This window comes from Pleurodeles waltl, chromosome 1_2 (assembly GCF_031143425.1).
Source record: "Pleurodeles waltl isolate 20211129_DDA chromosome 1_2, aPleWal1.hap1.20221129, whole genome shotgun sequence".
NCBI classification, from domain to species: Eukaryota; Metazoa; Chordata; class Amphibia; order Caudata; family Salamandridae; genus Pleurodeles; species Pleurodeles waltl.
Genome location: NC_090437.1, coordinates 1,229,920,174 through 1,229,944,482, shown reverse-complemented (window position 1 = coordinate 1,229,944,482; position 24,309 = coordinate 1,229,920,174). Strand labels below are relative to the sequence as shown.

General features: G+C 41.4%; 1 protein-coding gene across 1 annotated transcript; it reads right to left on the bottom strand.

Moving 5' to 3' along the window:
• Positions 1–4,158: 4,158 nt before the first annotated feature.
• MRPL35 (mitochondrial ribosomal protein L35) lies at positions 4,159–24,288 on the bottom strand. The gene is made up of 5 exons (XM_069204291.1): positions 24,133–24,288; positions 17,238–17,287; positions 12,672–12,831; positions 10,384–10,528; positions 4,159–4,509 (listed from the first exon to the last, which is right to left on the bottom strand). The coding sequence occupies exons 1-5, from the start codon at positions 24,213–24,215 to the stop codon at positions 4,321–4,323; spliced, it is 627 nt and encodes a 208-aa protein (XP_069060392.1). The 5' UTR covers positions 24,216–24,288; the 3' UTR covers positions 4,159–4,320.
• Between the last annotated feature and the right edge of the window lie 21 nt (positions 24,289–24,309).

The following is a 24,309-nucleotide window of genomic DNA, read 5'->3' as shown; positions in this document are numbered from 1 at the left end:
TGATTATTTCAGCTATCCAGCAGCAGAGGCGGCACCAATCACCTCTGCAGAAGAAGCCATGGTGGCGCTAGAAACACGGGCTGTCAAATACATCATCCACTCATAATGGACTACATTTAAAAAGATAAATGTTTCTTGGATCACTCAAGAAACAACACTCCTTAGCAAAACCAAAAGTCTCCTGCTTAGCCTCAACAACGTTCTCATGCTGCCGGTCAAAACCTGGAGTAGGCACTTTTATTTGTTCTTGAGGGATGTCCTTCTTTCCAGCTGAGCATCAACAGGATAGTTGCTCACACCTATCACCCCCACTTGGATTCCAAACTCCTGATGAGGAGGCCACCTACAACACCGTACAGGTAACAAGCATTGGCAAAGCCAACAGGTCTTGCTTTGTGGGAGCTATTGGCTTTGCAAATGTCTTTTAGCCATGTTGTGCAGCAGCGTGGAGTGGTGTGGCACAGATTATATTGGTGCAGAGTAGAACGGTGTAGAGTGGCTTACAGTAGAGTAGTATAGAGTGGTGGAGTGCAGAGTGGGGTGGCATCGAGTGGAATATAGTACATAGAGAGGTGTGGGCTGTTGTGGAGCGGCATAGAAAGGCACTGTGTGGTGTTAAAAGGATTGGCATGACATTGAGAGGTGTGGCATACAGTAGAGTGGCGTAGAGTGTTGTAGCGTGGAACAGCATAGAGTACAGTGGCATAGAGTAGTACAGTTGGAGGTGTAAGTAACTAAAGTGTCAATAGAGACAGAAGATCGGGTGAAAGCAACATAAATATTAAGACATATGCCTGTGTTAACAGAAGAAAAGCACATTGCACATCCAGGAGTAATACCGAAATACTCATAAATAAAAATAGTGCATTTTAAAAACGACAATGATGAACACATGCACTTGGTGCATGCTCCAGGGAGGAATTAACAAGAAAGGATTGGAAACCTACAGGAGCTAAGTAATCAAACAATTGCAGAGTTCAGACTGCCACTCAAATTTCATCAATGGATTGTTTCAGATTTTAACTTGGTGACAGCACACCAGGAACATCTTGCTTTAAAAAAAAGGTTCCTTAAACGAGGGAGGTATGTAGTGTTGTACATACACCAGTCTCCTCACAAACACTTTAATAAAAGTCTCTGCCACACATTCCAGGCACAGAGATGCCACCAGCATCATATCTTTCTGTAGTCGTCTTCTGTGCTGAGACATGTCTGAATCAGGAACATAGAAATGCTTATAATGCTGTACAAATACCCAGCACAGTGCAGTGAAACTTATTACAGATTAAAATTATTTTAGAGCAAGTGTTTTCTGAAATGGAAACTCAAAAAGGAGGCACTCGGAGGCAATGGGGTATGCAAAGTAAAAATATTTAGTATCTCAAACCTGCATTTCTTTTAGAGGGCCTTTCTAACCTATTTTAGGCTGAAGTCTGTACTTTTGCACATTTCTCTATCTGCAAATAGTCGGGTGCTTCTAGGAGTTAAGAGGCAAAAGGCATGAACAGTCTAAGGATACAGTTCGTCAAAGGTGATGTTGGATATAAGTAATAGAAAGCTTGGTATTTACAACTGCAATTTTAGTGTATAATAACCTGTTGTTTTGTTTGTTTTTTTATAAACAAAAACAAGTTCATCTAAGATTTGTCAAGCTGTCAGCAGTTCTAAGTTTTGGTTCTCAGGTGAACTTGCAACACAGATTAACTCCACCGCAACCCTTCCGATACCGTACAATGATGGAAAACATACACTGTGGATTCTGTACGAGAACTGCAGAACATGCAAAAGATGTTACACTCGATCCCCTGCACATAGAGATTTGTGGGAACGCTATCCAGATTTTGCAGCCCAACCTCCTCACTTTCAATGGGATGATATATCTACAGGATGTATCCAGTAGACTAGTCCGATAACTAGTTCCAGCAGGAGTATGCAGGCACTAAATCTCTTCTCCAAAGCGTGAATCTGACTTGTGAAGATGCCATTGTTGGTGGTAAGACTATACAGGAAGCAGCTTGTGGTTGTAAATAAACTGCTCTCCTAGGGAGCAGGGTGCTGGTAACGTATGCCACGTTTACTATACTAATTTCATTTCTGGGACATACATCACTTCTTTTGACTCTTCTACCCAAGTCCCCATACCATGGCTTGATCTCCCTGGTCTCGCCATGTGCTCCTATAATGCTCTTTTAGCCATAAGCCAAGCCATGCTATGCTATGCTGCAGCAGTTTCTCTGCCTACCACAACCAAAGTATGAACTGTTTGCCATGTGATAAAGCCACGTTTGCAAATACATTATGATAATATTGGGCACCAACACAGTCATAAAATCGTGATTCTCCATTCAGAAGTCACAGTCACTTTTGCCAAAACCTCTTCCTTCATTATGTTCTCTGGCACCGGGACTCATCCTTCAGAGCCTGTGAAATAAACATACTCAGCCTTTATTTCCCCCAAAAATTCCCACACGTGCACTTGCGTGAACCTTCCCACCTGCCTTGTTCTTGATAAATTCAATCTAAGTCTTTCTTCTCTGCTGCAAGGCTTCCTGCTATCCATACCCAAGTGGACATTGCTCTAGGTTAATTTCCTAGGTCATGAACTCCTTTAGACATCCAACTTCCCCATCGCCCTCTTAGAGGCAACATGCCCTGAATCACAGAGAGGGAAGCTGTCCCAGGGGGACAGGTGCTCCGCTGCAAATCAAATATCACCCCAACTTTGATGGTGGTATCTGATAAATGAATTACACCCACAACCGCAGTCACCAACCACTGGACAGATAAGCAAGATTGTAATGCAGGTAGATAAGATGCCCAACACAATAGATGTAGGAGACGATACTGCACAGATTGTATATGTTTCCGTTTCGAAATTTATCTTGGTAATACTGTTTAATTTTAAAGCTCCTGACGGGTAGGGGCCAGACCTCCCTGATGTAACAGTGGCACATCGTGAAGTTAGGTTTCCTGTGAGCTGATTGAGATAATAAACATTGTTTAAACAAAGTAGGAGAAGCCCCTATAGCACCATCTCACAACTGTAAGTAGGGATGAGAGTAGCAAGTCATCAAGATTTTTCCAGCTTATATTATGCTTTTATACATGGCCTCCTCGCAGTTTGCAGCAGGAAACCCAGCGATTTTACAAACAGACTTTGCTACCACATATTTCAGTGACACATCGGGCTCTAATCAACAAAATAGTTATATATTTTCTCTTTCATAGTCACCCGACATGTGCTCACCTTCTTTCATAAATACTTCATTATTTAGGGTACTAATTGAAGCTCCGCATCACTAAAGGAGTTCTGAACTCAACATGTTACATTCTATGCTGTATGAGACCCCTTCATAAACCTATCGCATCTGAATCGCCGGGGTCTGGCACAAGCCTCGGGCCAGCGGTGAAGGAATTAAACAATCTACCCCGCACGCTGTAACTTTAACAAGGAGTACGTTTCACAGATCTGACCAGCTGTGGAAGCAGCACACTAGCTAAGGGGCACATCTGGCCTTTCTATGCATCAACATTATGTGAATATGCGCACTTTATTCTCCATGCTTGTTTATGCAGCTGTACAGATGCACGTAACTGCACAGTTAAAGCGTTCTGACCAGTACCAATTTGTTTAACATTGTACTCATTTAAAAGGAGCTTTTAAACTTCAGGAAATGTCTAAGGTTTACAAATAGCAGAGTACATATCGGATGATGCACCCTTCTGCTCCCGTGCCAGGTCATAATACTGGAAGCTAAACAATGAAGACAGGTACAGCCTCAAAGTCGGTGCAAAGCAGGAGTCCCCATTCCAGGTACTACTGAAAATGAGAAAGCATGCAATATGACTGCCCAGATATTTATTTATATATATATATATATATATATATATATATATATATATACACACACACACACACACACACACACACACAATGGGGAGCATGCAAATGACAAAGAACATATGTTAGTTGTAATTATTCACTCACCTGTATCACTCTACTTTGAAGAACGTGTAATACTTTATATGCAGTCAAAATCTGAATAAAAAAATCGATTTCTACAATAAGCACTGTAAAGTAAAACAAATCAGCCATGGTTCCAAATGGCACACTGTTAAACATCTGTCCAGTTTCTTTCATGTACCTGTACAAGAGCATTTTAAATTAGAATTTAGATTTTATTTACATGAGTAATCGTATTCAGCCTTCACATACAGTGTTTTTAAATGTAGCAAGTAGCCACACACACATCCATATCTTTGGCCAACAACTGCAATATTAGGTTTTAAATATAACAACCGGTGTTTAACAAGCAGTGTCTAAACTTTTAGATTTGTCCGATCATGGTACTTTTGGTATGGATCATCCACATACCAGTTCCTTCTCTTCCAGAAGGAAGTGGTCATTTTATCCAACAGCTTGCTCTGTGTTCTGTTGCAGAAGACAATTTCTCGTAAGCGCCTCTTTCTTGCAGGTTTCTTTTTCCATAACTTCTTCTTGTAACCAGCCTGTTGAAAATAAAAAGTACAGAATAATCAAAATGGTACACCACCATTTACCAAAAGATATAGGGGAAACAACCGTGCCTATATTTTAACATGGAAAAAAAGAAAATAAATTCGGAAACAAAAGAAATATTGTTGCCTCTCCCTTAATGACCCTACGATTATTTAATTTTTGGGGGATAATTTATTGCTTGTCCAAAAATAAAGGGGGCCGGAGAGTTCTAGAAGACCCAGTTATCTTAGGTTGAGCAATACTTATCTCACTGAGGAATTTTCTATTTATAAATTTGGTTAAGGATTTCTCAATGCTTACAGCAACAGATTAGTTATAAGAAGAAAAAAAAAAAAAAACAATCGCTCAAAAATGTGTTTTGACACATTGTGTAATACAAATAAATAGCCTTCCTAAAAACTCCAAAGAAAAAAAAAAATATGCGATTTTTATTGGCCACCTACTTGCCTTCTGATTAGTCAGCCATGACAGTTTTATGATAAATTTTGATTTAAAGACTCAGTGATTACAAGCACCATAAAGCATTTTGAGACATTAGTAAAGATCATGTGAATCAGAAATGATGAGCCAAGCCACTGGCGAACTGTGTAAGAGTAGATGCACAAATTTGCGGACTAAAATGGACCTTGGGGCTGGCTGATGATATATCCTTTTATGCAGGCGACATACTCCTTTAGTTAGCACACCCAAAACATTCCATAATTAGAGCCCTGGAGATTCTGGGTGTATTTAGGAAAGGGGTGTACAATAACTAGGGTAAGGCTGTGGCTTTCGTGGAAATTCCCAATACAGTGGTCACTTAAGGCATTTTCATACCTGGGGCTATATGTGATGTTGGACCCAGCAGAGCTCCAACGATGCAACATATGAAGGGTATTGGAAGACTCTAAATTAGATGCAAGTCATTGGTGGTGTTGTGTTGGCTCTCACTGCACCAATGAGAAAGCTGAATGAAGGCAGTACCACCACCACTGGATTGTGGGGAACGGAGTCAAATTCCACACCGTGTGACAACTGTCAACCTAACCCTTCCGCCCAGCTAGCAGTAACTCACTAACACCCGAAAGTGGTGGTGATTTGTGGCAGCCGTGCACATGACATTCTGACATCTCAGGGAAATCGTGGTGGAACAGATCTCATACTTTTCTCTCAGTTACATTTGTCTCACACATGGAAAGACAAACAGAAGCAAGACTTGCTTCAATGTATTTTATTGAATCAACTGCACTCTAGATAAAATGGCATGTACTGCAATGATTATGAAAATGCAACATAACAATAGTAGAGCGGTGACAAAGAAAGTGAAACATAAGAACAGTCCCACCATAGTGTCACAATGCTAAGTATGGGGATTCCTATCTATGCCGCTAAAGTACTATTTTAGAGCACAGCAGTGTTAGCCCTAATCCGCCCTTCAGGACCACTGGGAAGACATCATCCCCCATACCTAAATATAGTAGTAGTGAAAAGGGCTGTTGGTCTACAGTCTCCTCTCCCAGGTAGGCAGAAAAGTCGACAAGTCTCAGGAGACAGCTAGAATGAGGCAACAGCATGCAATGGCAGTTTCCGGCTGGAACTTCCCACTAACGTATAGATGGCAGAGAGGTGTTTTATAATAAAACAGCCGGTGTTCTAAGAAAACGGCCCCAACATAAGAACACGTATGTCTCCGTGAAGTGGCAGGGAATGTGATGTTCTACTTTGTACAGACAACATTATCTTGTACAGCTTTGAGCAAGCACTGAGTAAAGATATTGTGCCAAGAAATGAACAGTCTCTAGGCTAAAAGTGTAATAGATAAAAGAAAAAAACATAACCCCCAGAATAAAGCTTCTGCGCAGAAAATAAAGTGAATTAAAATGAATTACTAATAGGCTAAAGGGCACAAGCTGAAGGCCTATGGCTAAAATAACATGCCCATAAAATGAAGCTAAAATAACCTCACAATGCTCTAACCTCCTCCTGCTTCCACACACTCCACACTCTCAAAAAATCCTTCAAATGGATTCCCCCAGAAACCAGGAAGGCAGTCACCCACGCACTCATCAGCAGCAGACTGGACTATGGTTACGCCCTCTACACCGGCACCACACTCAAACTCAAACGCAAACTCCAGAGAATCCAGAACACAGCTGCACGCCTCGTCCTTGGCCTCCCCCGCCACGAACGGATCTCACCACACGTCAAATCCCTTCACTGGATCCCCATAGACAAGAGAATCACATTCAAGATCCTCATCCATGCACACAAATCCCTTCACAACGCCGGCCCAACCTACCTCAACGAAAGAGTGAACTTCCACACTCCCACACGCAACCTTCGATCAGCTGACCTCGCCCTAGCCACAGTCCCCCGCATCCAACGCACCACCACAGGAGGCAGGTCCTTCTCCTACCTTGCCCCCAAAACCTGGACCTCCCTCCCCACCAACCTTTGCAAAACCAAAGACCTCCTGCTCTTCAGAAAGAACCTCAAGACATGGTTGTTCGATCAGTGACCCTCCATGCCCCCCCGCACACCCCTTGAGACCCTCACGGGTGAGTAGGCCGCTCTACAAATTATTTTGATTGATTGACAACAGCGGAAACTCCCAATATCGTTACTGGATGAAGCATCCCTTGATAAAATGACCAGCCTTCCCAAATTTCTATGTATGTTGCAAAATACAATGTATGAAATAGATGAGGACCTTCTTCAGAGCAATGGATGCAGTGACAAGACAACTGCTATGGGACCGGGGGGTGGAGGTGATGAATAGTTTTGTTGACCCTGACTAGGAACACTTACACTAATGTCTCGCTCACCTACATTTACTGTTCCTTTCTTTTATATTACCCACATGTACGGTGGTCTGTTGCTTCGTTGCTAGGTTTGTGCTAAGTCACATACCTACCTATATTTCTGGTACTCCTATATTTCTCTCTAACACTTACTTAACAGTTTCTCATACTTCTCTGTCTGAATGTTTTGTACTCAATGCTGTTTTTTACATCCCAAACTGTCAGGCAATGGAATAGCAATACTCATACTCACCAGATATGAGGTTTATGCTATAGAAAAACTCATGAACAAATAAAAAAAATGCCACATTTTGGCAGAGATAAAACGAGTCACTGAAAAAAATATGAAAAGGTCAAAAAAAAAAAAAAAGAAAAAAAAAAAAAGTAAAACCTGTAGGAGTCATCTATCGGCCCACCCAAGAGTAAAACACATTTACCGCCACAGGGTCCGAAGGAGATTGCAAAAGATAGAATTACAGATGGAAAAATTAATGACAGGGTGTTAGAAATGGGGCTTCTGATTGACTAGGGGTGATACCTCATCCATTAGCAGAATCCACTAACTCTAGTCAGGAACACAACTTAGGCTAACCTGTGCTCACCCTCTGTTAGCTTGTCACAGAGCAGGCAGGCTAAAATTAGAAGGCAGTGTGTAAAGTATTTGTGCAATTTGTCCCCACAATGACCCAACGTACGAACACAAAAAGACTTCACACTAGTTAGAAAAAATATGGGTTACTTTATATATTTCGGAAGATTCTCAAACTGATGACATCAATTAAAAATACATATATTTGCTTTGTTATGTAAAACAGATAATGCTGTGCTTAAAGAGTATTTTAGAATAGGTCTTTAGAAGATTATCAAACTGTTGACATTATTATATTTATATATATATGTATATATATAAATATGCTTCATTATGTAAAAACGATTAAACAGTATTTTAGAATAGGTCATATGATCACAGTTCCTTTGAGCAGGTTGTCTGGTACCTTCACGGGGCTCAGGGCCGATTTGTGGATGTGCTTTGTCCTGGAGGAATATGGTACCCTTCTACCTGTTGTGCTCATAACTCCCTGAGCGGCCAGGAAAGAGTGCGTTTTGCTGGTGCTTGATCACCAGGCACTGTGTCAGTGAAGGTGGGGGCACCTCGCGCCTGGTGTCCGTTCCCAGGCCGGGCACACTATCCTGGTTGGAGAAACCGGGCACAGGTGCCCCACGGAAGTCCCGCTGAAGACAGGGCGGCAGGGGAAGTTGGAGGCACTTTGCATCGATATATTACAGTATTCTCCGGTCGCGCTCTTGCCTGTCTAAGCGGCTGGAAAAAAAGAAATGCTTTGGCTTGGAGTTTTGATCCCAGACTGGGCGGCAGTGCAGATGGAGGATCCGGGTGGGGCACGCTCTACTGGCTGAAGCGCCCGGGACAAGGCACCTCACTGGAGTCCTACTCAGGACGGGGCGGCCAGGGAATTTGGAGGCGCTTCCCCTCAGGAGATTAAGGTAATTCTCTAGGTCATGCTCTCCTCCTCGGAGCGGGTGGAGAGATTGCTGAGACGAGGGGGTGGGTTCTGCTTCTTATTGGTCGCGGTCACAGCGGTGGGCCCCCGTACTCTCTGCAAAGCCCCTGCCATGCAGGGGGAGTGGGGAACAACCAGCAGCAATCATTAGACATTGTGGATGAAGGGAGTGGACAATGGTGGCCTCCTGGCAACGGTCGGTCGGTGCTGCTCCCTGCCTCGTTGGGCATAGTCAGTTGGGGAAGACAGGGCACACACCAAGCAGGCCCTGGAGTTACCCTGGTGTTGCCTGGTTGCAACTGTTACAGGGGGCGGGCAGAGATCAGTGGGTGGGCAGAGATCAGTAGGTAGCATAGCAGCTCAGCTGTAGCAGTTCCTGGGAACAGTCAGGTGGCGATCCTGGCACACAGCAGTCTTTGCTCCAGCACGTTCTTGTGGGATCCAGAAGTGTACTACTGAGTGGGTCAAGGGGCGCACCACTTAAACAGAAGTTTTTTCACATAAATATGTGGTGGGGAAAGGAAGTAAAGCCATAAGGGCCTCTTACCTCTCCACAGCCTGTCACATGTATTTCATAAGTTTTATCATACCTCTCATACCAGTGTAGGGTGGCGGAGCACTTCACATCACACATCTACCTAGACAATGAATCAAACCTGTGTAAATCAGTGTATAGAAAATGTTACATAAGGCGTAGGGGACTACAAGGTGTAGGATTCACAGCTCATTCACACTGGTAGGTATTTTCTAAGAGTGCTTGGTCTGGAGAAGCACAGACTCAGAATTAATAACATTTGTAGTTAGCGTTGACTAATAATAAGGACGTATTTCTACACAAGCAGACCTCTTTTAGCAGCAGAAGTTAAATGAAAGACTGGGGAAAATACCACAAAACGTTCTAATTTGTACCGTGCAGTTTGCATGCAGCTTTTTAATGTCAGTTCACAGCTCAGTGTGCTAGATTATGATTGTAACTTATGAACTGCACAGGAAAAAAAAGAATCTAACAAAAGCAGTAACCCATTGTGCTATGCACATAATATACTATTCTTTACATGATACACATTCTTTGCAGGAGGCATATAAACCATCTGCGCTACCTTAGCTGTGTCACAGCTGCCACTAGAAAAACTACCAACTCAGGTACGTTATTCATCAGAGTTATCTGGACGCTTTTATTTTTGCCCGAAAGCTGCTGGATGTATAAGGAACTATGCAGTGCTTTTAAAACTGCTGCACAAATGAAGTAAGAAATATTTAAAAAGCATGTGTGTCAGGGGCCCCAGCTGGAGAAGTGCCTTCCTGCCAGCCCAGGTCTGCGGACCCCCTGGGAATGTGTCAGACTCCTGGGGGAGGCCGCAGACCAAAGGTTGGGAACTGCTGACCTAGTGTACGAAAATACTTTTGATTTTCTCCAACAGCTGAATAGATTCAAGCTCTTTTACAACAATACACAAGCAAAATATTACCATATTTATTACTGGTACGATTTCTGTATCAATGACTTGAAAACAATTAGAATATGGGCTCCGTAGTGCTACAAATAACAGAGAAATGCACTTACTTTTCTCCTAATCCAAAGACCACAGTGCAATCTAAGGAACCTTTTGACAACAGATTTCACCGTTTTTCTTTTTCCCTTACGGAAACCAAAATATGTTAATGTTCTTACTGGCTGCTGGATAATGCTGTTGAGTGGAGAAGTCCCACTGAAATTAGAACACAGGATAAATCAGGACAAAGTAACACATTTTGGGATAGTCATGTTGAGGTCATTAAAATGGCAATTGTCACAATATACAGCTGATGGCAACAACTGTTTTAGAAGCAATGTTTTAAAGAGTCATTGCAATTACTACCAAGCAGTATTGGGATGCAAAATGGTTTCCTAAGACATTCTTGGTGTTGATAAAAATCACAGACAGCGCTTCCTCCAGGTATAACACAGGCCCACACAGATATAAATCAAAGCTCTTTCTATGTTCTGTGCTTACTCTTCTCAACGCAACATGTTTAAGCTGCAAGAACATTTTTGCCATTATGCTCCGAGTTTCATGGCAAAAACATAATCACCACAGCTGACACACTGTCCTTCTCTTTCAACTATCTAAAAAAAAAAAAAAAGAGCTGCAATCACTTTAAGAACAACCTCGTACTCACACTATTGAACAACCTAATATGCCACAAACACATTTATCATTAATGCTGCTCACCCAACACTTGGTAGCAAGGAAGAGCAGTTTAAGGCTTACTCGGTGAGGTAGGGTTGAGTTAGAACTCAATCTCTGCAAAGCACTCAATAACGCTTAAAAAATCAAAACTCAGCCAATGCTCACTTTTACTTGAAAAATGTATTTAAAATCTACACACAATTGCACATATAATTACAAATGTACACAATTCAAACCAGACCTCTCTAGTCACTACTTTACTAGAAGGTCTCCATGATGAACAGTGTAAAGCTACTTCCAATGGAGTTTAATATGGAATTCACACCGTAAAACATCTTTTTAATTTATCTGTCTAAAGTTCCCAATGGATAACCCCCTTCCTATTCAGTTTGTCAGAGAGTACACAATGTAAAGCCCATTCACACTATATTTGTCACACCAAGCAACACCGTTGTATACTGTATTTGACCCAGGGTCTACATTAATGATCTCTCTAGGGTTGTGAGCAATAGCAAAAATGTATATGCTGCCCAATCACATGCCCTTAGAGAAGACCAAAGGAGCCAAAGCCACTGGACCACTTTTCTAATGAACCCAAACTGAGAATCAAGAACACCAGTTTAGGACTGGACTCTCAAGGTAGCAGCGTGGCAGAACAGTTCAATGATTACTTCGTGGAGTTGGGGGTAAAAATTTAGAACTCTGCAAGGAACACAACTTTTAATAAATCAATGTTCAGTAAACACTTTTACTTTTTTTTATTTTTTTTTTAAGTATCTTAATTCACGCAGAACAAAACACTTAACAGATAATTTCAAAATGCACACAATAAAAATGAAAGCTCTCTAGCCCATATTCTCCATTGAGTACCACATGAGCTGCTGGTAGCTCTCCAGCTAGTTGTAAGTAGCTTTTCTGTGGGCAGCTCAGTAGACTAAATTAGAAGCTTTTGCTTGGCTGAATTAATATATGTTTACCAAAATAGAAAATTGTGTTTTGAAATGAAAATGTGTATTTGTTCAGAATTAGATGACGTTTGGAGAAAAGGACTACATTTCCTTTCCAAAACATATTGAAAGCTGATAATGGAGTGAAAAACAAACAAATAGTGTTGGAGAGACTATGAATAATGCTTATTAAGTAGGTGCTAGGGGCATGGCACCTATGGCAGTTTCATATTACCTATATTTAGGCATTCCACATTGACCAAGCATTTTTTTGCCTGATGTGCAGAGGTGATCGCTGCTGGTAATCTTGCAAACGGTGGCCACTAATGTAGGCTTGTCTGATGTGGTTACTACTGCATCTCTAGTCATAGTAGCTATGGAGGATTTTTATTGAACTTAAGTAGCTCTATTTCAAAAAAGGTTGGAGACTGCTGCTCTAACCCATCTGGAACTAGAGGTGTGGTACAAAGTCATTCAGCCTTAAACAATGTAAAGCCCATTTCTCTGGTGATGAACAAAAAACTCACAATGTAAAATAGTTGTTACATCTTAGAGTCACAATCTTGCTTTTGGTTTTAACATAGTATTGTTATATCTGCCAGGGTACGTCAATATGAAGTTTAAGAAACAAAATGCTGCAGGAGAATAAATACCTTTTTTTATTTCCTTTTCAAAATTGTACTCAATGATCCTACTAAGGGCAGATCTGTAACTTTAATAAAAATAAAACATACCTTTTTAAAATTGGCACATTCCCCGTCACTAGGTTCAGATGTGTAGCTGCCCAAATAGTTGAGGATGTGCTGGGTTTGTAGAGAAGAGGGGAAAATCCAGAAGCAAAACGAACACCATGTGGAATGTTATTATGTGTCAGAGGAATCAATTTTGAACATCCTATAAAGAAAATCGTGCAATATTTCATTCAGTAAAAATATTTGGAAAAGTAATCAATCAATTTAAACATTAACAGAGAACACAAAGTAAACTTACGTTTCCTTGGTTGTATTTGCCAAGCATGTGCAAGCAAGGACTGCAACAGATCAAAACTCCCTTCAGTTTTTAAATCCTCTAGAAGACCCCTCTCTCTCCTAGAAAAGTCTAAATTATCTTACAGTGTGTTTGCTTTAGAAGGGAAGGATAGCACGACTGTGCCACTGCTTGTGTAGTAAGTAAACCTAATTGAAAATCCCTGGTGTTTAATAATTAAAACAGTTCCAAGCAGGCCGAGTCCACATTTAATTTTCTAAAAGCTCTGGATGAGGAAGGATTCCTAAGACAGTGGCAGTAGGACACCATTTATTAACTATATGTCAAATCAACAATTATACATTTGAATCCACTAAATGATCATGACTAGGGTCTCATGTTTTCAGTGTTTATTTTATATGACTTAGTGTGTCTGAGAAGAATGTGCCCAATAAACCAAAGAGATTGTTTTTAGGTTTCTAAATTACACATTAATATTATGATTTTAACGAAAATGCATCCCATTATCTTTACCCTTGTGAGATCAATCAATTGAAACCATTCTCTCCCTCCTATAGGACTCTATCAACCCCCCTTATCCTCCAACCTACGCTTTCCATCCTCCCCTCCATTATGAATAGTTTTTCCTCTACTCCCACCTGCTCTTCACCTTTTCCCATCTTACTACCTCTTCCCTCCATCCTCACACCCCCTCCACCCAATCATCCTGTTCTATCATCCTCCATCTCTCACCACAAGTCCTCATCTCGCCCATCCTTACCTCTTCATCCTCTCACACTTTCTTTCCTAATTCCACTAGCCTCTCCTTTATGAATGCCCTCTCTCTTTATCTGCTCCTTTTGCTCTTCCTTTCCTTCTCTGCCCTTTACCTCCAATCAGACCATCAACACCCACCCCTTCTTCCACTGTCCACTCTGCCCTTCACTCAATGACCTTCTCTGCTTTCCAACATTCACCATTCCTTTCATGTTGGCCCCACCTTTAGACGTCCTCTACATCCGTAGCAGCTGATTCCTCAATTGCACAATCCATCATGCCCTGGCACTGACCCCTCCAATGTTCTATTGATCCAATCTTGTCATCCTCAAGCAGCAACAGGTAACACAATTACATATCTATTTGGGGAAGTGAATGAGGTGATCCCACTTCAGCAGAAGCACACTGCAGAGTACCAGCACTAGGTGTGTCTGGTGCGCAACACTGTAGAAATTGAGAGCTTAATTTTAGGTGGAAAGTGAGCAAGAGAAAAACAATGAAAATCCAAAAACAAGCATGTGGATAGTTGCCGCTTGCAGGAACCCGCAAAAGCGGACACTATCGGCTGCAGGCAGCTGTCGAGAAGACAAGGTTAACTTCTGTGGCCTAACCCAGAGACATGGCCTGCAGCACAGTTTGGGGAGCTGTCCACCACAAAGGAAAAGTTCAGAGATTGAAGTCAGAAACTGTCTTTGAGAGTCAAAGTATGTGGCAGTGAATGATCACGCAGAGTAGAATTTTCCACTTCAAGGGCTGCAGCATACTGTATCATGCTTTCCCTGCAGCCTTCCCTGGCACTGCTGATAGCCTACATGACCAAAAAGCATGTGCAGGAACCATCTTGGAATGTTGAGACGGTGAGCAATACAGTTTAAATCGAAAATGGCAATTTGTTTTGTCTGGTTTTTATAATGAAATTTCAATTTAAACTGGAAGGATTCATCATAATTAACTCTGGGCCAATGATGACATTTAGGGGTATTTTGAAGTTGAAGGAGGAGCAGTTTGAGGGATATTGTAAAAGGAATTTGGAAAGATTCTCAAGGAGACACATCATGACTATCAGGGTGTGACGTACCTTTCATGAAATCAATGAGTATAGCCAGAAGATACGGGGATGTAGTCTTCATAATAGGGTGGTGAAAGCTATCAAATAATTTTAACATTAAAACATAAAACTTGCAGAACGATAAATGACAATGTGTCATATACATAAAGTGCCATTGTGCTTGATGGCTAAAGAGGATGAGATTGAGAAAAGTGGGTGGGTGGCACAAATGAGGACTTTCTTAGTTTTCAAAGGATTAGTGGGAAGGCGGTAAAGGAGGCTATTACAGTACTGCAGTGGGATTTTGCAAATAAAGAAAATGGCAGTACTGTTTTTAGGCTGTGAGGATGAGAAAGGCACGCTGTTAGTCTTTTCAATACATGTGTAAAGATAACGCTGAAACCATGGTCAGACTTTCTCACAACAATTTAAAAATAAGGAATAAAATAAATAAATAGCTTGCTTGGTGTTGTGCTTGCAACATGTGGTGGTGGTGGAGCTTGCTGCGCTGTACTTCGACTTTTTGAAAAAGTCGTACAGTGCAGCAAGCAACCTCCACCACCACCTCCACCTCAGACGGATTCTTAGGAAAGAACTGCTTCACAAGGAGGAGTCCAAGTATAAGTGAAGAGATATAGAAGGATATGCAAAAGTACAGCACCTGGAGCTAAACTACACAGCTCCTCATACACTTTCAAGTGGCAATCACAGTTTTAACTAAGTTATGATAAGCTATTAATTCAGACAAACAAATGGAACTCCAGCTTTGCAGCACTTCAGGGGGACTCTGAATGCCCCATTCTAAGTCACTCTAAAGAAATACATGAATCTCAGGATCCAATGGCTTTTTTTCTTGAGCTAGCCTTTATAAACAAATAATATTATAGGGAAATTCAGATTATTCTTTTTTTAGGACGTTTGGAAAATGCACAATCAGGCATTTACTGACAACATAAACCATGGTTTAAAAAACAAAAAACTGTAAAGGAATTCTACTGAAGGAGGATAGTGTGCAACTAGGGAGACATTATGAATTCTCTAATGCCTTGCCAAAAATCAAACGTTTCCTGGCCAATTGAAAATGGTGGTCTATGCACTAATCATCCCTCACTAGCAATGCAGTTTGCGCTTGGGTCCCAGAATCCTCCTGCTCTACCATTCACATGGGCTTTCACACCATGGCTGATCTTGTTCAAGAGGAAATTCGACCCCTTTAACCTGTGCTGAAGAAACTCAATGCCTACTGATCCAAGCCAGAATACAATTCAAAAACTACTGTCTGACTCACAAAGCCCTTTCTCTAGATAGGTCTCTACCGAGCGTCACGTCTTGCTATCTCTGGAGGTTAAAGGGGGCTTCAGAAGAAGGATTCACTCCTCCCACAAACACCAATTTTGAACACTTCACTAGTTTCCAAGCAACCCTTTATTGGAGCAGTGACCAGTCTCTGCCATTCCTTTCCATTGCCCTCTAGGTCCAACCAGATCTGCTTGTATTCACAGAGCTCCTAAAACCTCATCTGCTCTGTCTCCATCTGAACTGATGTTGTCTTATAACCCTCCTATTTGATCAACGCCTCCTCTTTATTACTTTCTCCCTTTCAAAAAAATGCCTGGTCATTTGTAAAAATCACTTATGCTCCCCAAGATCCAACATAGTTATTACAAATCTGAAATGCAATTTATAATAAAAAAAAAGGGGGGGGGGGGGACCAAAGGGATTGGGGAGAGGGCACCATATTCACACTAATTTATTTTATTAATTTGGGTATTTAATATTCTTACATAGCACACTAGAATTCCGGGGCACTTGCAGTGTTACAAAGCCAGCACATGAAACAGTTGAGAAGATAACAGTGAGCTAAAAAGTAGACTGTAAAATGTCATCATATTGTAATATGATGGAAGAGGGTCAGGGGGTGAGGGTGTGAGGAAGAGAAGCAGAAAAGAGGGATGAGGATTAACAGGATTACTGTAAAGAACAAACGGGGGACACGTAAACATCATCAATTGCCACAAAGCAACTGGACAAAAGTACAGGGCTCTGCTTAGATGTACCCAGAAAGAACATGGGGAAAACATGCAGTATTCAAAATTCCCAGCCTGCCTACACACATTTATTCACTGTTCAAACCAAGCCCTGATCACTTGAACGTCAATATGGCTTTCGCCTAAATAGCCCTTATTAGTTTAGCAGCACTGCTAAGGGATAGGTCTGCAATGGCCTCATTTATCACACGAGTGTCATTAAATATGAGTGTGTCCATCTCTTTCGATGGCTATGACGCCTTACCACAGGCTGCCAAACGCTACAGGTTTTAAGTATAAATAATCTGGCAAAGCAAAATTAAAGGAGCTGATGAAGTCCTTGTAAAATGGACACAAAAATTTTTTTTTGTTTTGTTTGATGACAAATTATTCTTGCATAGTTATTATCATCATTGTTAACCTATGGACACAGTTTTCAAACCACTGATATAAAACTCCATCACTGCGTTACGATAAAATACCTCTTAGGACCGCTGCCCTTGTCTGAAGATTTGGAATTCCAGAGCAAAGCCTAAAAAACAACAAAAAGATACAATCAAATACTCTTACAGAGAAAGGCAGTAAAATAATGCTCCAACAGATCATACGGATTCTTCGCAGTAAGTTCTCATACAATTGTAGTGATGGTGCACTAAAGGAAATGGCACTGAATATGCATCTTTAATCCAGATCCTTCACACATCTCTTGCTGCCACCGATAGAAATACCTTTTCTAATCTAGTGTCACAGTTGAAGTGGGAGCAGACAACCCTGCCAAACCATTCCCCGAAATTAGAGGTCTACTCTGAGGCCTTTTTCTTGGGCTCAGCAGCAGTCAATAGCTCTTGGCCAGTATCATACTTGAGCACTGTTTACTAACAATATGCCACGTTGTGCAATACTAATGGACTCAAAGTTAATCCCTTTAGGCATTTGACCTTCTTGGTAGTAGAGTTGAGCGCTGAAAGTTTACCCAAGCAGGCGGTAGTGTCTAAAACCTCAGATGCAGCATGACACTGTAAATACTTATGGATCAGCCAGTGCCAAATGTTTAAAGATGAGGTTTTTTATTCGTCGATAAAATAGAGAAGAATAAATAAGATACAGGAAGCAGGTTCTAGCACCTTCTAGAGCACAAATATAGCTCCAAACCTTTACACGATTTGAACCTCAGATGCTAGATTTTCCATACCGTTAGCCCTATAGCCAATGTTATTATAAGATGGATCTGCTTAGACCAACACTGAGGAGTAGGATTTGTCAGGTTTTTTTCTATTTTATTTTTTTAACAAATAGTCCTCTCATGCTACAGTTGATAGGACAGAGGAGCTAGTCAAAACAAAGTAGCAAAGGTGCAATTATATATCTGGCCTCCTGTTTCCATAGCTCTGGGTTCAGGAGTGGTCATTTTAGTCGTTTGAAACCTTAACTGCTTAATTACCAGTCAAAAAATTATAATAAGTATTGACAAAACCAAGAAGTATTGTTTTTTTTCGCCATGCCACACTGCATCACAATGCTATGTAGTATAACTAAAGATTCTTTTTTTTAAGCCATATGGAACAGCCAGACGGGTAATGTAAATGTGCATGCATAAATCTTGTTACTTGTCAATCAGAGTTTGATTTGAAATTAAAAAGAAAAAAAACCAAGCTGCAACTTTTTTTTTAAGCTGGTGGGAGAAATGCAGGCGGGGGAAGAAAGCAGCATAGGGGGCATGGGTGGGTAAGGCAACAGAGGTAGAAGGGTGGAGAAAAGCAAAGTGGAGTGCTGGGGGAGAAACTGTTCAAGAAAGCAAGTGGAGATGGGGAGGAGAAGCACGTGGGCGGGAGAGCAATGTGGGGGAGTTGGTATTAAGCACACCGAGCATGGTGGAGAGAAGTATCAAAGAGAGAGAGAGCTGGAAAACATACACTGGAGGAGTGCTTAAAACAAAAAGAAAAATAATTATTGCTTGGAAAGCTAGAAGTGGAATAATACAAGTAAGACACAAACACAAGAAGAGGAATGAAAGCCCACACACGCTAACACAAAAAGCATGCAAATGAGAGTGACAATGTAGCCAACCAATGGGTGGGCTCCAAACCCACTGTAAGCTAATAACAGGTCTTGCAACAAACTTTGTTGCAATGTGTTGTCTATTAAGAAAAACCTAAAATTGAAGGTGTAGAAGACATTTCCTCCCCTCATGCAGTTTGTGTGAATGCCAGCAGGCTATATAGAGTCACTCACATTTCTTCATATATCCAGAGATATTGCTTTATCAAGATAACTTTCTAGATTCTTGGATACACCCACCTCAATGCTATTCTAGGTGGATATGTGTAGCGCTTGCTCAAAAAAGATATCTTAGGGCTGAGGCCTGCTGCAAATGGCTGCGACTGGACAGGAGAGAGGGGCGAAAGAAATGTGAGATATCATTAAAGCCAGTGAAAAGGATCACAAAGTCAAGGTGTTTGTCCTTCTTGAAGGCAAAACAACTCACATTTGTTCTTCAATCCATACTATGCTCTATTCTCCTTCTGTATTGTATTACTAAAGATGCTCTGAGCACTGAACGAAGTTTCCAACTTCACAGGTGGGATAATGGCACCAACTCAAATACATCTGCTTCTGCAAGCATGTAAATTGGTAAAGCGCTATGCATATACTCCCGCTGGCTTTCTTTTCTGCCCCTGACCCAAGGAGAGCAAAAACTCTGATCCACCAATGAAGATACTGCAAGCACGAGAGAAGAAATAGAAAGGGCAGCATTGACATAGGTCAACCCAGTGTACCTGCTAGTACAGAGGAGAAAGATTACGCTGATCTACTGGTAAGGCCGGATTCAACAGAGGGTAGAGAATCTAGTGATTACCTCCAGTCTAACCTCAGAGATGGGAGAAACCTGCAATAAACACAGACTCTTCAATAAAGTTGGCCTGTGACTGCCAATGCATTTAATTATATTGGCAATGCAGGAAAAAAACATTTTTGTCCTGATGAAGTCATCTGATGAATTTAGTCCCATAAGTGGGACCGGAATGCAATGTGGAGACTAGATCATCCAGAGGGGTGTGTAAAATCATTATGGACAATAATTTTCTGCAGGATTAACAAAAAGCAAATAATAGTTGTGATTGCATTAATAATTCTGCACCTTCAATGCAACTCAAATTTGGACTTTTTCACACAGGCAGCTGTAGGAGTAATGCCAGTCCTCTGCATCTATTAACTGTGATGGTTTTTCTGCCAAACGCTTTCATTCTTAACACATTTTTTGTTTGTTTCAAGAAATGTTTTTATTATTGACAGAATGTTTTGTAAGTATGGGCATTGGTTTGGTCATGTGTGTACATAGGGTGATGGGTTTGAGACATTTGTGCCACTCAATTACCTCTCACAAATAAAGTGGACTCTGAAAAGAAGAAATGTCATATCACACGAATGAAATGAATTGCGATAGTAACAGGCCATAAACGAATTAGGTTAATAATCCATCAAATGCTGGGGTGTTTTGTTGAATTGTTCTGTTAATCTGTTAAAAAAAAAAAAGTGTGGAAGTGTCCACCTTACAGTGGAGCTGTAAGCACAGAGGGCCTAGCGAGCACTGAACCAGATGCTATAAGTGGTGGAGAGGCAGGAGACTAATAATTCATTATTACCCTCGGGAAGCATGTGGCAAGGCTGCAGCTGATCAACAGAATCGTCCTAAGGTACGCCAGACAATGCAAGCATGCAGTGGGACGTTATGAGTTTCTCTCATATAGTTAAATGGAGGTCAAGAAAGAGGGATATCAGTGTTATGGATAATAGTCCAAGAGACAAACATACTTTAGTACATGTTGAAACATTGTAATAGGAATTATTAGGATACCTTGAATTCTGCGCCTGAGCACTACAAAACAGACTCAAGCTAGAGAAGAGTGGTATGCCAAAACACTTCAAGTAGGGGGTGCCATGTGCACAAGGCAGCAAGATTGTAAAAGTCTTTGCATGCTCTCATCAGCTGTAAAAAGACTACTGAAGCCATCCAGTCTAAAGTTCAGTAGAAAGCAGTGGGAATGTGCATACAGTGAAGTGGTCTCTTAAATAGAAAGGAATGTACTAACATGCTACACTGCAGTCTGAAACACCAAGCGCCACTAAAACAGCTGCATGCACAATGGGAAAGACTGACCACAGGGAAACTAGATTGGCCTTTGATCCCAAAAGGCTATGACGACTTGCAGAAAATGAAACCAACATGTCAACACTGTATCCTCGGTAGAGATGCTACAAATTATAAAGATGTCAAAGGCATATTTAAAGAAATTAACATGAGCCTGCAAAACATTGATGGAAAAATTGACAAGTTCACATCAAGAGTAGACAGGCTAACAGAATGCTTAGCTAAGTAAGCCAGCATAATAGACAAGCTGGAAATAAAGGTTTCTGATCTGGAAGACTACACCACTGCACAAAATGAGAAAGTGCTGACAGTAAAAAACAGCCCTCAAACCATTAGGCTGAAGAACGAGGATCTGGAAGTGTGACGCTGAGACAATACATGGATCTCATTCAATGCCCATCAATGCTCGTATTTCTAAACTATAAAAGACGGGGATGAAATTCTCAGACTGGTAAGAGAATAAGGGAATATACAATATGCTGGATCCCAGATATCATTCTACCTAGAGATTACACGAGTTACAGGAGGCCCACTGCAAAAACATCAATGCAAAGAAAAATTTGCAAACAATCCAAATGCCCTAAGCGATGCTCTATTCAGCGAGGCTAAGAGTTACATGGCGCAGCAAAGTACACCAGTTTCCGAATGCTTGGGCAGCAGCTGCCTTCTTGAAGAAGATTTGGAAAGGAGGAGGTGCAGTTGCAACGTCACTGGCAGGGAGTGGTGCAGAAGGAGGCGTGGTGAAACGCTTCTGACTCTTGTAAAGAACTATGTATCATCCTGGGCGCTCTGGAACACTCTTATATCACCTGGGGCGCTACCTAACCAGCCACCTTTCACTTTAATTAACATTGTCTCTATTGTCTAAACTTTTAAACTAAACTAATTGGTGAAAGTTAATTTACTAGATTGTAAAATGCTGTGAATGTGACTTTAGCTCACCATGCACAATACTACAGCAACAAGGTAAATGATGACCTAGTGCCCAACACAGCAACTGAATGGCACACAAACACCGCAATACCATGAGGGGGCACTGCGTGCAGAAGGTAAGGTACTTGGCAATCCGGACCCTTAGTGGTATCAGTCAAATATTTACTAAATAAACATTTCTGTATTGCTAATTTACAATAATATGGTTATTTCGAGGTTAGGCACTAGAAGCTGGGGGTCGCTGTGCGGGGTCGGGTGTATAGGAACAAAACCAGTGATGATAAAAATGTCCATTCTACACAAGGCAACATATCAGTCATTCCCACAGACAAGAAGCATTTCATATTCAGTATAGACCCATCTCATGAAAACCTGGAAAACATTTGCAGACAAGTATCACAATGACAAACACTATACTTCATACTACAGTGCATGGGGTATACTTAGGACTAAATTATAGGTTTCTGGTGTGCTGTTTGTCACTAGGTAGCGTATTACCCCCACCTTAAGAACACTTTCTAAGACCATGATCTGGTTTTGGTAGTGTTTAACTATGCCTACTGTGAAACGTAATAATAGGGTATGGAAGTTCCGAGAAGCACATCTAGATAGTGCATTTACAAACTGTGGACAAAAATAATTATGTTTTTCCAATTAAATTCCAGATCTGTTACTAGCAGCACAGTGCTATGGGAAGCCTTTTTTAAGGCCTGGGTGGGCGTGGGTGATGGGGACGTACAGTCAAGCATGCGGGTATTTTAAAAATCAATTACAGGCAGGTTGAATAGTGGGGAAAATAATATGGAAACCGGAGAAGGCACATATCGCTATTGCAGACATGACACCACTCACAAACATTTAATCGAAACTACAAGATTTATGAGAGGTAGCAGATCATCAAATTAGGTATTTGGGGAAGTATATGATGGCTAGACAATGCGGTGAAGGTGGCGACACTGGATTCTGGGGGTTGATGAACATCCCAGGAGGATCCTTACTAGGGTACTAAACTCCACCTTGAAGTCTACTAGAATTTCATTACGTAGCTATTTCCTCAACCTCAATTCACTGGGCAACCATGACAGGGCACGGTTCCTGCTCCCTTACAGGGATAAAGATAACATCACTTGGGAATAGGATTGCCACATGCCGGTTTTCTTCTGGCACCACTGGTATTTTAATGTCCCGCACGTACAACTCTTCATCCATGGTTTGAAGATGTGTTTGATGTGACTAATTTTGAGAAAATAATTTATAAACTAACACACAATTTGGCTCTTTTATAGATGCGTGATGACTTTGCTTATATTCTATACATTTATGGTCAATGGGTTTACACTAGTGATTTTGTGGTGGAGTGCATATACTTCTTTATTTCTTGTGATCATATATATTTATTTTCTTATATCATTCAATTGCCCCCGTATGAAACAATGATATTGGTATGCAATTTTGGAAAAAGCCTTCACACAACAAATTTAAAAAGAAAGCACTTGGAACTATGTCCTAGAGCTGTATTAATCCCAGACTAATAATTAAACAAGGGCAGAGAAGCCATGTTACAAACGAATACATACGATTTTGTTTAAAATCCTATTTAGTATCAAGTCCGGGCATTTGCATATTCTTAATACAACAAATGGCAAAAGATTTTCTTTTGGAGAAGTGGCAATCCTACTCGGCATGGGTGGCCTGACACCAGGTATTTTTTGACATAAGGAGGAGAGCGGAACAATAAGTAATTTTAGGATACTGCGTCCTGGCCTCTTCGAGAAAATGAAGAGGATTCCAAGACTGACTTGAAGCGCACACATATTGTAGGAGTATGATATCTGACAAACACAACATGGAAACAGTCCTCACACAGCATTAGAAGCAAATACTTCCAAACCAGCGCTTTAAATTGACAGACACTATCAGGTGAGTACCTCAACTTTAATTTGAGTGGGAAATAACCCGGACTTCTGAGCTACGGAGCAATACATTTAAAGTGCCGGCACTGCCTAAAAAGCAGACACGCACACTGGATAGCGAGCAGCAAAACTTCCGTATTTCCACTTGAAGCGCTGCTCCAAACATGCACGGTACAGGAGACACCCTTTTCAGCACCCAATTTAGGGGTAGGTAGCTTGCGCAATATAAATAGTGGAGTATAATTTGACAGCCATGGAGCTAGTAAAGCAAAGGTCACCCACTCTTCTAAGGAGTTTCTACAATGTGCTCACATCTGCACCAGGCCAACCCTTAATGTACTGTAACACCTCTCCCCTCCCCTTTCCAGTTAAAAAGCTCACCTGCTGCCGAGCCCCAAAGCCTGCAACCAGCGCCGACCTCCGCTCAGCAGCAAGCCGTGGCGAACTGCACCGGCCGCCGCCATGCCTGTCGCCGCACAGCCTGCCGGGAAACGTCGTCTGACCTATCCGATAAGCGCGTCGACAAAACATTGGATGAAGTGGAACCACAGAGCGCAA

Excerpts from the sequence above, each read along its gene's own strand:
- MRPL35 (XM_069204291.1), bottom strand. The coding sequence starts at position 24,215 with ATGGCGGCGGCCGGTGCAGTTCGCCACGGCTTGCTGCTGAGCGGAGGT. Across the intron at positions 10,529-12,671 it reads AATGTGCCAATTTTAAAAAG|TGGGACTTCTCCACTCAACA; the intron begins GTATGTTTTATT and ends TTCTAATTTCAG. Across the intron at positions 4,510-10,383 it reads GTCTTTGGATTAGGAGAAAA|GCTGGTTACAAGAAGAAGTT; the intron begins GTAAGTGCATTT and ends TATTTTCAACAG.